This window comes from Betta splendens, chromosome 21 (assembly GCF_900634795.4).
Source record: "Betta splendens chromosome 21, fBetSpl5.4, whole genome shotgun sequence".
NCBI lineage: Eukaryota > Metazoa > Chordata > Actinopteri > Anabantiformes > Osphronemidae > Betta > Betta splendens.
Window position 1 is genome coordinate 7,661,310 of NC_040899.1, and position 13,362 is coordinate 7,674,671.

Sequence of the window (13,362 nt, forward strand, 5' to 3'; positions counted from 1 at the left end):
TCCGATTGCATTTGTGTTCCCTCGCGCCGCGACTGCCACCCAGTAAAATACAGGCTTTGTCATCCCATTAGTGCTTCTTAACTTCTATTAGGTGTGAGTGGTGGCATCGTGCTGCAGGGCTCTTTCCTCTGCTCAAAGCATCCTCACCTTAATGGGGACTGAAGGCAGATATATAATACTGGTGTTGTTAGGCAGCATATTAGACATGGAAACCAATAAAATATACACTTTTTTTAACAAGTCAGACAATTTGACAATAAATGACCATTAGTGAATGTCACATACAGAAGCTTCTCTAGACTCGGTGGCTCAACCCGGCACCGATTACATTCCACATGTTTGCTCACCCTTTATTTTTGACTTACTGTATATGTGAAAATTGGCTTGTGAGGAAAACAACCCTCTGTGTGAACATATGCACAAGACTGCGTTCAGCTGTAAGAAAGGAAAACGCGATCAATACGAGCCACAGGCAGATGACTGCGCAGCAGCCAAGCACTGCTTCTGTGACTGGACTGTCGCGTCTCACTGTTCTACCCCTCACACAGCATGAAAGACGGCTCTGCTTCCCGCGGCCAGCGCCTGTTCCGTACCTTGAAGTCTGGGGAGGAAGCCTAATGGAGAAGATGGAGAGTTTATTTACCTAATAGCGCTGACGTTGTTTGGATGGAGACTAATAATTATGTGTGTGATTATTTATGCATGCCAGACACTGTTTGTCAAAATCGTGCACCAGAGTTAACTTCATTAGTTTCCCGCTTTACTGTCACACTGGCTGTGTCAATTGCTGTGCAGTTGCCATAGCAACCCTCATTTCTCGCCTCTCTCGGAGCAGCCTCCCTAAACCTTAATGAATGATGCAAAGTTGTTTTCCTCTAAAACACAATTATGAGCTACAAATAACTTTCCACTCATAAGCCCTGCATGTGGTTGCGTAAAGGCTATTGAGTGGCTGCGTATGGAAGCAGTGCTGAAACGACTGGTATTTCTGTGTGAGGATTAGTATTATTGATTAGTTTATAATCCCTGTGTTTTGGGCTTTAAACAGCAGCCTTCTTATTAAAGCCAGCACAGACATTATATATCTTTAAACAGAATGCTCTATAGATATAAATGGATCTCAGCATTACTGATGATCACATGTTATTGGTAAAATAGAACCTTGAGATAACACGTGCTTGCCTCCTTTTCTTTAGGCCTTTTACATTGAAATGGTAAAAAGCGCCGAACTGCAATGTGAAGTCCATCACCGCGCTGTGATGGAAACCCACCGTCACATCAGATCTGTGTCACCGCAGGCCATCCAGTGATCCATGTGTGTCATCACCTTGATGAGGAGCAGAGACTGTGTTTGTCGCTTCCTTTGACTTGATCCGCAACTGGGTGCAAAAAGCGCCTTCACGTGTTTGCACAGTGACGACATGCATGTCGCTGCATGGGATGCATGGAGGGACAGGCATTAAACCTTATGAGATGCGGAGAAAAAAGTAAGCAGAGTTCACAGTCATGGATGGATTTTATTGATGCACAGGCCAGTAAACAACCTTTTCCAGGATAAGTATTAATGAAAGGAAGTCTTCACTGCACTATATCAGGTGTGCAAGGACCATTAGATGCTCTGTGCCACGAGTGCGATGCAGATCTGGCTTTTCACAGCTCAGTCCATACTTTAAACACCATCCAAACACACCGAGTGAGGAGAAACATTGCACAGTCGAGGTGGAAGAAGTACAGAAAGCTATTCTTTATAAACACACCTGTCTTCCACTACAATAAATATTTCAATTGACTAAATCTACAAAAACAGATTCAAACTCTAAATCCATACAGAAAATACCCAGAGTATTTGGCTGGAGCCTAAATAAATCTGTGTGCATATCATGTGACAACAGCATTTGGTGCATGTTCATAGTTTATAGATTTGCCTAAATTTCTATTATAATTTACAAACATAGCCTGTGAATTATATTTTCTTAATAAATTACATTAAAACTAGAACAAGAGAAAACAAGTGACTCAGAAAATCTGAAGTAATATACACAGGTTTTGGTTGACATCAATAATAATAATAATAAACGTGATTCTGACACATTTAGAGCGAAAGGAACCGAGAGGAAAATGAAACCGTTCTATCTCCTGCCACGGGTAGGAAGGCTCAGTCAGTGTATTCGGCTCTGATATGACACAAAACGAGGTTCTTGGAGGAGAAGGAGCGCAGAGCTTGATCTCAGCGGTGCGTGGATGTCTAAGGCCTCAGGTATTCCATAAAAATGCAGGATCCAATTTCCTATTCCAGATTTTCATCGGCTTTGTTCACGCTCGGGCCTGAGCCGCTGCCGCCGCCTTACGTTTGAAAGATGTTCTTTCTGACTGTATGTACGAGACGCTCAGTGCTATATACTGTATAAACACGAGGAAGTGCCATGACAAAGAGAACACTATAAAACAGTCATAAACATCCTTGATAAGAAAGGTCTACGCTACATACGGTTACAAATCCATGGAATGCTTTTGTTCCTTGGTTGCTCATGTCAACGCAGGACTGATTCAAAAATATTTTGGTCCATCTGCAGTGATGCTAAGCCTTGAGCTAAAGTTGCTGTTCCATATTTGTCAGGTAATATGACGCAGCAGCACAACAAACAAAATCATTTGTGTCTCAAAAGCTCTTCGCGTCATCAGAACATGTAACAGCGTTGAACATTATCCCTGAAAAATCGCCACTATCTCGTTTTTATTACCCAAGCATTTCTCAATCTGAGAAATTAATTTAAAAAAAAGGGTTTGATTCACGGGCGAAGTCCTTATTTTTGATGGATGTCCTCGTGTCTGATGATCTTGTAGGTGACCCAGTAGAAGATGTTGAAGATGAGGAAGGCCAGGGGAAAGGCGGCCCGGGAGATGGTGTCTATCCTCTTGGCTCTGTCCACAAACTTCTTTCTCATGGCGTCTATGTCTTTTGGGGCCGGCGGCGGAGGGTTGGGGGCCGGGGCGGCGTTCTTCACCGCCGAGCCGTCCTTGGCGGGCAGACACTGACTCATGCTGTAGCCAACGAAGTTGAAGCGGCCTTCGCGCATGTCCTCGTCCTTGAAAGAGCACACGGTGGAGAAGTTAGACATTGACAGTGACGCTGAAGGTTCCGTGTGATGGTAACTAGCTAAGGCCAGTGTGGCTGCTTGGCTTGGAACCCCTGTAACGGCCTACCGCACCTTCTGACTCCTCCTCTGTCTTCGCCTCAGCCGCAGGAACTCCTTCTGCTGCCTGGAGACAAAGTTAACCCCCGCGTACTCCAGCAACGCGGCGAACACAAAGAGCAGACACACGGCCATCCAGATGTCAATGGCCTTCACGTAAGAGACCTGGAGACCAAGACAGAGCCATAGAGTCGACCAGGTTTAAATGGTGGTAAATACAGTAGGCACATCACTGTGGCGTCTACATGGCTGTCATTGAGTGTTTGCTACCCTGTGCTAGGTGTATGCAGCTTAAAGCTGAGTCAGCGATTCCCCTGTCTTCTGCATCAGTGACGCTGCCTTGATTAGCTCGTCCCTTATTGTGAGTTTGGATCCGCTTGCGTCGAGATGTTGAGGATCAGGCTGAAAGTGCTCACTGCTCATCACCGTGACCTTCGGTCTCGACAGCTGATTTCCATGTGAAGGAACCAGCTCAGCTTTTCAAAGACGTGTTCAGGTGTTGATTGCTTTCGTTTCGATTAAAAAGCGGAGGCTTCTCTTTAAATATTCATCGGTGTGTGTTTCTTTTATGTGAGAAGCTGACTTGGCCGAGAACTTTCGCCTCATCTGCAGATTGATGCACGAGGAGCGACTGGTCATCAGAATCTGAAGCTTTCCCTCTACTCTGCTCCATCTCTCCATCCCGACGGTTCAGATCAGGTGACTGTGGCGGCTGTGTGAATATTTTACCTTTGGGAGCGAGGCTCTGGAGCCGGAGCTTTGGGTTGTCATGGTGAGCACGGTGGTGATGCCCAGCGCCACTCTGGCCGGAGCGGCGTCCATGTTGATCCAGAAAGACACCCAGGACAGGATGACAATGAGGAGAGAGGGAATGTACATCTGGATCAGGTAGTATCCCATCTGACGCTCCAGATGGAATTTAACTTCAATGCAGGTGAATTTACCTGTTGAGGAGGGAAGAGTTCAGTGAGCACAGCGAGGGGAAACGTTAGCTACGTTAGCTGGATGCGTACGATGCTGGCGCCCTCTGACCCGTGTTGTAGTGCTTGGTGCAGTAGCCCAGCTCTTTCTCCTCCCGCATTATGAACTGAGGCAGCGTGAGGCCGTCGGACACCTGCACCGCGCCGTTCTCCAGCCACTCAAAGACCAGGTCGTTCATGGTGTAGCCGACTGGACCCGGAGGGGAACAAACGAATCCCGGGTCACATCACAGAGAGTGAATTCTAAAATGGCCACAACAAAGCTGAGGCGGAGTTCGGTCTTACAACTTTCCAGCTGCATCGTACACGTCTGGACATCCATCGGGAAGTTCTTCAGGTCCATGGGGCAGGACAGTATGAGAGTCAACCTGTGATCAAGTCATAGCGTTAGGCAGACGCTCTCATTAAACCTCACACGTCTGGGTGGACACGCAAATAATTTGCTTGTGAGATGATCCTCCAGTGACGCCGTGCATTGTGTGTGTGTGTAGGATTCCCTTCAGCAGGTTCCTATCACACTTTCATTACTGCAGCCTATTGTCTCTTTGATGCATCGGGCTCTGCAGTCTGCTCACTTTGTCATTTTTCTCATGACTATGACATGACTAACCACTTTTCATCTCTCCCACTGACCCACTCTACCTCCACACCTGAGCACCACTCTCCTCTGAGCTGCTCCCTAAATGGACTTCAAATTGATTTGCTTTGTATGGCATCATTGCAGAGAAAATTGAATACTGTGTGCGACCGGAGCCATATTGAAATAAAATGAAACATATTTTCATATCTTGTAGTGGGTTTTGCTGAGGATTTGAGCTGATAGGCTTTTAAAATGTTCCCAAGTCTGCATTTACAAATGTCCTGAGCTCAGAGGCCAAAAAAAAAAGACATTTGTGTCATCACTCTTATAGTGTAATTTTCATTTTGGATTTCCCACAATGCCCCGGAGACAAGCTCGTCTCATCGCAGCCCATGCTCCTTATCAAAAATCTACATTGCACATGGCGACGTACTGCACTTCAGCGAATTGTGCCGTTTCGAAGGCCTGATCAAAATGAGACAAAATCTATTAAAATCCCATGTTTTACTCGACAATCTTTGATGTTGGAAATGTAAAAAAGCAGTAAGTGAGCATGTCCCGGGGTGATCGATGTATCAGAACCTCTGCTTCTCTGAAGTGTCATCGAAACCATGCACAGATTTCTGCAGCTCCACGATAAAGAAAGTACGTTTTCACTATTATCGCATTGATAATAGGAAATTTTATGACTGACTATTTAAGGTAAAACCAACAAAGTTCTTAGGTGGTTAAAATAAATAAAAACGAACCCTATCAATTAAACGTCACCTAATAAAATCAGTTCAATCATGTCTTAGTTTTGTTTCAGGCTTTTTGCTTTAAATTCTGATGATATCGACGACAACACGACCGGATGCTTCACCTGATGCTGTAGAGAACCGTCCCGTCCTTAAAGATCCTCAGCAGCTTGTTGTCCGTGGTGACGTCGTGGAAATTGGCTCCTTTCTCGTTGGCGAAGAAGAGGTCAGGCTTCCAGATGGAGTCCAGCATGGACGGGTCCAGGTCGAGGGAGGAGTCCGGGTATTTGCTGTACGCCAGCCGAGGGTCGTTCCACTTCTGTCGCAGGAAGATGTTGACTCTGTAATCCTGCAGATCATAAGCAGTTTTGTATATGGGAAGATGACGGTTTATGGTTTTATTATGGTGTATCAATAACTAGTATCAGTGTCTTAAATCTTATTCATTTAATTAATAGACCAGCTGCTACAAAAGTATATGTAAATATGAGTAGATTAAACTTGCACAACACAATATAAGCAGCAGTTTGGTGATTAAGTATTGACTGATTATCTCTTAATAACAGAGCATCGACCTCTGTAACGATCATACAGGCTAAATGATGCATTTGTGGATAGGATGCAGCAACTGATGAGGGAAACTCTGATCAGGAACGCGAGTGGCGGCGGGTAATTGATATGTCGCGATGATGACGGCGCTTATGTTGTTTGACATTTCAGCAGCATATTGGCGGCTCCAAATATTTGCACGCGTGTCGAAAAGCCGTGTAATTCCCTGGCAATCTCCAGCTCCTGCTCAAACGAACGCCCCCCCCATTCGTGATCTAAGTAGTTATTATCACTCATTATGAATCATTTGATCGCAGGGAGGTTCTGCGCAGCCTCGCAGATTTTACCCCACGAGCAGCCAGATACTTCCACACTCCACATAGTGTAGATCAGCCCCACTGCCACCCATCATCACTGCTTCCACCAAAACATACTAGCTGTTGCATGAATAATTGAAGCTGGACTAACACATGGACAGATGGGCATCATGCAGGAAATAATCAGTACACACGAAGCCGCCAATAGACCCCTTCATTGCAAAAGCAAGGACTTTATGAATGAGAAGACATTCTTTTTTTTCCTTTCAAAGGTTGCATAAAAACAGGATGATTAGGAATGTTTCAACTCACCATTGTTGTTTCTGCTATAGAACCGAAGCTGTTGATGAATATGTTGCAGGTGACATTAACCGGTGGACCTGCGAGTGGAGGAACAGAGAACACATTGACAAACTGCACAGAACAAATATCCAGCAAAATGGCAGAGGAACTCACCGTGGTCGTCCCAGGCTGTTGATAGAGACATGCATGTAACGGTAATGGGGGGGGGGTGAAATGGAACGACAATGACGTGACAGGAAAAAGCCTTGGACCACATCATCATCGTCGGGAGCTTTGGGTCCGTTGGCTTTCAAGCTGCCGTTTGACTGTGCATGTCAACACGCATTAACACCGACGGGCAGCGTTTTATTCCTTCACTTAACGCAAATGTCTGGACGGAGACTCGGCGCACGCTGTGACAAAACATCAGAGGAAGCACGGGATGTTTGGAAGGATGCTTCCTCCTGCTCAACGATGTTGGGAGGAAGAATTAAAAATGATCATTAGTGATGGGTGACATGATTTTGTAATGATGCTGGTGAAGCTTTGTGATTATAATATTACAATATTCAGATAATCAGATAACACACACACACACAGTCAGTTCAGAGCTGCAACAATTAGCTGAGTAATCCATAATTAGCAACAAGTACGTGTAAGAGATACATGACATTATGAACAGCTCCTGTTGGATATTTGAACCTATTTTTAAAGTAGGTAATCTACAGATGAATTAATAATGGAAGTCAGCAGCAGCAGCTCAGCGTGATCTAATGAGTAGTGTCACTTTTACTCCAGATTGAAGGAAACTGAAATCCTTTTGCGAGGCTTGGCAGGTTGTGCCATTTAGTGTCACGGCACATCTCTTCTGTGTTTTGATAAGTGGAGTAGTGAGCCCTACCCCGTGCCCTTCCCCTGTGCTCTGCTCATTAATACTGCATGGCAGCTGGTATTAATATTTGCCTCGGTTTGTCATCAGGTGGCCACGTTTAGCGGGCGGAGGCAGGGAAAATAATGCAGTCGCTCCTCGCGACTAATTCAGGAGTGAAATCTAGGTCAGGCTTCAGAAACACAGTTCAACGCGCTCCTCAAAGTAGAACTGAGCAGGTCTGCGAAAATAAACACAACACGCTCGCCTGCGTAGTACAAAAAGAGTCTGTCTTCCAGCTGGAAGGCTTTAAACAGAAGGAATATGATTATTAATATTAATCTACCCAGCAGCTTTTAAATAAGACTTCACGCCTTTTAATCTCTGCGTGCTCGTCCCGTCCTTGTTAGCAGGAAACAATTGCTTACACTTCATCCCTCCACTGAAAATGCCAGCCAGCGTTAAACAGGCCGTCTCTCTCATCTCAGTCTGTTTCTGCAACCTCGTCAATGCCTCCCCCCTCCTCCCAAGCATGAGTGAAGCAGCGGCTCATGTTTGTGTTAAACCCTGCTCCCTCTCTCCCTCCCTCTTTCTGGCTACTTTAACCAGTGGAATCCCCAAAGCCCATCGGACCCGGCCCGGACTGGGCCCGAGCCCCGGTGGGCTGCCCTCTCCTGACTCGGCTCCATTCTGTGACAGATGCTGCGCGTGACTCCAGCATCACAGTAACAACAACAGAGGAAGCCGGTAGCCTGCAGCCATGCCACCGGGGCACCATCCATCACGGGGCCTGTCACGGTGGCATCCCTGTCTGCTGCAAGTACTAATCTGTGTCTGGGTTGTGTTTACAACCGCTGCCACACACTTTTTGTAGTATCTAAATATTTGTTTGGGGAGATATAGATTCAATCTAACAAGACTATGAGAATAAGTGTTAGGTTTTAGCGTTCCTGTGGTAGAATTACTGTCAAAAAGGAAATCAATCACAGTCATACTGTAGATTGTCCTTTATTACTGTAGGTGTGTTGGTAACATATGGAGCAATAATGTCCTGACAAAGCAAACTGTAGTGACTGCGTGGTTTGGGGGTGATGTGGTTTGAGTGGAGTGAAGTATGTGGTGATTTCCATCACACCACAATGAGAATATACAAACCTTTAAAATTCGGTCTTATTCGTGCATCGTACCCCGACGTGCGACCCATGAGTGAGTCCAAAAAGTCCGACGGAGACAGGTTGGAGGATGATCTGGAATCAAGCTCCTTGGCGTCCACAACTCTGCGACACACACACACACACACACACACACACACACACACACACACACACACACACACACACACACACACACACACACACACACACACACACACACACACACACACACACGGCGGGAGAAATCATTCGGTCAGACAGAAGTCAGGGATCTAAACCAGGCGTGAAACCTTATCTGTCGCTTAGCAGCTGCCTTGGAGAGATGGGAACACGCGCGGAGGCTAAAAGAATGCGTAAAAGCGCACACACGCCAGTGAATCTTATGCGATTTCAACGTAGCGCGCATCTTCTACAACATCACCCAAGATTAGGCAGCATGCTGAAGCTCGTTACGGCAACGTTCCTGGAAGATTCCTCCAATGCCTCAGCAGGATAAAACAACCGAGTGCGTAAGGAACGCCACATTAAGGCATTATGGAATTTTTCAGTGATCAGATCATTCGCACATGAACTGTAAAAGTTTACAATATAAAGAAAGCCTGTATTAACGTTGTAACGTTCGATCCATATATATTCTGTTTTCCTTCTTTAATAAAGCGATTAAACGTGTAAAAATGATTCCAAACTTTAGAAATCATCACCGATTTCCTACATTAGATGTGCGTGATGAATGTGTCGCCTCACCTGAAGTTGCTCGTCTCCATGAGATATGTAAATAAAGCCACTAAAACCTGGGCAAACGAGCGACTCATTCCTGGTGGTTTCCCCATGTGCCTACTTTTCTATTTCACCCATATGTTCACATTGGTCAGATACATAATCCAGAGAGGAAGCGCGTTTTCTTCCGGTTTTTGGTATTTCTGTGCCGCGCAACGATGCAGGAGACATTCCTCAACGCAGCCACCGATCATAGTTTAGTTTCACGAAACTCTGACTCCCATTAACAGATTTCTCGACGCGAAGGTGTGAAGCAACATCGGTCCTGTGGTCAGACGGCGAGGAGACGGAACTCCAAAAACGCGTCGGCTGGAGGCTTTTCGCAGGGGTTCCGATCCGGTGGTTCGCCTCACGAGGACCAGCCCGCTGGCTCGCGCGGCACTCGCGAGGGGGAACCGTTCGCAGGTGAAGAGCCGTCCTCTGTTGAGGAATGGAAGCAGAACGCCTTTTTTCTCTTTTCAGCACTTGAACAGCTCCTGGTTACGTTGCGCGCACGCGCGAGGCTCTGAAGTGTTGGACGTGAGTGGGATTTAAACAGTCCAATAAACGGAGGGTAATCAGCAGAAATACAGTCAGACGTTGCCTTCGGCGTTTTTAAGCAATGAAAAGTATTTGTTTCAATATTAACGCGTTTCCCTCGCGAGTTTGCGTCGATTTGGAATCTCTCGATGCGCAAAGCAACGATCCCGTAAAAAGAAGTTAAGACAAGGAAGTTTATTTTAAAACGTGCGTTCTAATTGTTGAGTTCGTCTCACGAGCATCCAAACGCGGCTTCGCCGTTCAGGTGGCGAGGGAGCAGCAGATACTGGGTGATTGGTTCGCTCTGACGTCACGGTCACCTGTATCTTTACTCAACACGCTCCTCTGTTTCCATCCCTGTCAGTGAAGAGCAACCCACATCCTCGCAGAGATATGGGAAGTGTAAACAAAGGACGCACCGGCGAGAAGCCGCCGGGAGAGTATTTGGTACCCTGGTTGCCCTGGAAACAGATTTCCGAGGCACATCATTGGAAATGCTGAAAGGTTGGCCTCCCAGAGCGAGACGGAAGAGAGGTGACTGACAGACAGAGACACAGACGGAGGCAGCAGGAAATATACTACAGGCTGGCTGTAGCCCAAGGGTGCAAGAACGGAGCTGCACCAGGCCACGCAGCGCTGGATTAATTATTATTCAGTATAAAAGCACTTGGTATTGATACAGAGGCTGGGCGTGAGCCCGGCCCGATGAGGATGTGAGTGGGCTGTGAGGCTTCAAGGACCACAGGCATGAGTGACTCATTCCGCATCGACACACGGGCATGTGCTGTGGAGGAAACAGCTCAAGTTAGTGAGAACGGAGCCCTTTACACACCTCGTGCCAACCGCAGGCACCGTCCTCCGCGCTCGCAGCGCGTCACGTGCCTCGGCGCCGTGACGCGCCCGCGGCCGCGTTCCACTTCAGCCTGACACTTGGTCACTGACCGGTTTCCGGATCGCCGTGGCCCGTTTTGAGCCCCGCGGACGCACCCCCCCACCCCCACCCTCCGTTAACGCTCAGATCCACACTGCAAGTGTCACATCGCATCTGGAAGAGGGGAACGTATGGCTTACTGTGGTGTGGGGATTTAACATCGGCGTGTCATCAGAGATCTTGTGCATGGCATGTTCCACGGCATAAATACTGGATGCGCGGCATGAATTATTAACCAGGAGGAATCTCCACTGAGTCTTATTTTAATCATATGGAAAACAACCTAGATTCGTGTTGCAGAATCGTGTCCAGATTTATCGTGCGTGGGAGGCTCTAATGTCAGTGTGTTGGATCGCGGTCAAAAAGAACATAAGATAATAAGTCTTTTTAATAAATGCGTTCCACCCGACCGTGGCCGAGTTTCTCCCCTCCGCTCCCGACGAGACGGCTGCGGTGGGCGCGTCTGCGTAACGACGACCCCACCGGAGCTGGAATGGGCCATTATCTTCCACGAGGAAAGACTTCGGGCCAGGTGGGTCACGCAATTAAAGGGGGACGAGTGGAATCTGCATGTGATTAAAGGGGGAGAGAGCGCGTGAGGACCTCCTCCAGACCGGCGCTGTCTGTCTCGTTTACCCACGCGGCCGTTAAAACGGCCGGTTGAAGACAGCCGGTGGCGTTCTCTTAAAGCGGCCCACACACGACGAGGACCCGTCTCCGCTGCGTGTTATTCTGGGGGGGATTTAAGGGTTTTACATCCGCGGGTTTATGGTGGTGTCAAACCGGATTTACAGGACACTTGATAGTTTTACAGTCGTTCCAGGAGGATGTTTTATTCCAACGCATCTATTGCAACGCCGCAGTCGCGACTGGCGCGCGCATTTATTTGTGCACGCGTGTTTTTCGGGGGCGGATGAGGATGAAGCGGCCATTGATCTGCCTCCGTACGTGAGGGGCTGTGGACGGACTGCAGCTCACCTGGAAACAACGAGCAGGCTTCACCATGTGCGCTGGACCGAAAACAATCGAGAGCCTCGGAGTTTCCATTGCTCCATCGATTTCTTGTATCTCTATCCCACTTAATGACTTTTTCGCTCTATAATTTAACTCGCGGAGCCGAGTCCTGGGCCCAGTGGGGAAACGAGACTCGCACTGGAAGCTACTGCGGCGATGAGTGAGCGGGGAAGGAAGGGTTCGAGGATTGCCAACGCATTTATCATAAACTAAATATTTTGTGGTGCGTGATGGAATGAAGACGCCCAGACACGTGGGTCCGAGGCGAACGCACGCACCGTGTTCAAAATGCTCGTCTTCACGTGTGGTAACGAGCTCGGCGCCCACCGGGACGCCGCTCCATAGGTCACGTTATCCCTACGGAGGAAAGAGTGGCGACGGTCTTCACTAAGACTCATCTGTCAATCACAGCTTCCCTTCATCAGTGGGAGCACTCTAACAGCCACAGAGCCTTTCTCCATCACTGAGCACTGAAAACCCGCTGATCCTCAGTCTAGACCCCCCCCCACACACACACGTCGTCTCTGCACAGCCACTCGGCTGAGAAAAATCACACAGCCTTAACAGAATGCATACATTATTCTGAATATTAATCAGTTTGTTAAGCAATTTCCTCTTCAAGTGAAACCATCATGTTTTGGTCCATATCTGCATGTCAGAATGCCCCCCCCCAGTCTTGGTGCACCCACCCAAACACATGCTGCTCGCCGGCCAATCTCTGCTTCCTGTTGACACTGGCTCACAATTTATCTATTTCTAGCTCGCAGGCTCGTCTCACAGAGCGCTGTCACTGGAGTTGTGCAGCTGTCAAAGTGATGCAAGAGTAGATTGAAGACTGAATGCAATTTCAATTCCTCTACTGGTTTACATCAGCTTTTCCTTTTCAGTTACGCTCAGCTGTGTGACGGGGCCAATTACTCATTAGGGGGGGGTCGCTGGTGGAGCAGCCGTGGGTTTTCCCTAGCTTTGTTTAGATGTTTATGGGAAAATAAAACTCTCATGTGCACAGACTATTAAATATGAATGTGCGTTGTTATTCTGCCTTAATGTGATGAGAAATTTCTAATGCCGGGAAAAACTGTCAAACGTGGCCGGTTGCAACGACTCCCCAGGTCTGTCAGAGGAAACAGGCGTCATGGCGGTTGTCACGCAGTGCAGCGTGTGCTGGTATGGAGTTAAAGGCTTCATCAGAGTACAAGACAGGATGTGCTTGCACCAACGCACCTTCATAAAAGTGATTAGCCTGCAGCCTGTCACATGGAACAGCACATTAGAAACCAATGAGTGCCACACTCAAAAAGGAGCCACTTCTATTGAGCAGCATCCTACAGGTACCTGCATGGTGAAGCTGGGCGTTACCATGACGATGACTGAGAATCTACACTACAGCCTTTTGTCCCCTTTTATGTAGAATATTCAGAAAGATTTTTTTTCAAACACTGGCATTCCAGTTTTACAAA

At 47.4% G+C, this 13,362-nt stretch overlaps 1 protein-coding gene across 2 annotated transcripts; it reads right to left on the reverse strand.

Moving 5' to 3' along the window:
• Positions 1–1,497: 1,497 nt before the first annotated feature.
• Positions 1,498–12,374, reverse strand: glra2 (glycine receptor, alpha 2). 2 transcript variants are annotated; one of them, XM_029137174.3, is made up of 9 exons: positions 9,406–12,374; positions 8,663–8,784; positions 6,670–6,737; positions 5,617–5,840; positions 4,460–4,542; positions 4,227–4,364; positions 3,924–4,138; positions 3,210–3,359; positions 1,498–3,086 (listed from the first exon to the last, which is right to left on the reverse strand). In XM_029137174.3, exons 1-9 carry the CDS (start codon positions 9,489–9,491, stop codon positions 2,805–2,807), a joined length of 1,368 nt encoding a protein of 455 aa, XP_028993007.1. In that variant the 5' UTR covers positions 9,492–12,374; the 3' UTR covers positions 1,498–2,804. The 2 variants fall into 2 exon arrangements, with proteins under 2 accessions (XP_028993007.1, XP_055361203.1); XM_055505228.1 differs by lacking the exon at positions 9,406–12,374 and adding an exon at positions 6,814–7,103 and having other exon boundaries at positions 8,663–8,790.
• Between the last annotated feature and the right edge of the window lie 988 nt (positions 12,375–13,362).

Bases quoted from the DNA above. Each gene is read 5' to 3' on its own strand.
- glra2 (XM_029137174.3), bottom strand. From the start codon at position 9,491: ATGGGGAAACCACCAGGAATGAGTCGCTCGTTTGCCCAGGTTTTAGTG. The intron at 5,841-6,669 runs GTGAGTTGAAAC...TATGATCTGCAG, and splicing joins CTATAGCAGAAACAACAATG to GATTACAGAGTCAACATCTT. The intron at 3,360-3,923 runs GTAAAATATTCA...CTTGGTCTCCAG, and splicing joins CCAGAGCCTCGCTCCCAAAG to GTCTCTTACGTGAAGGCCAT.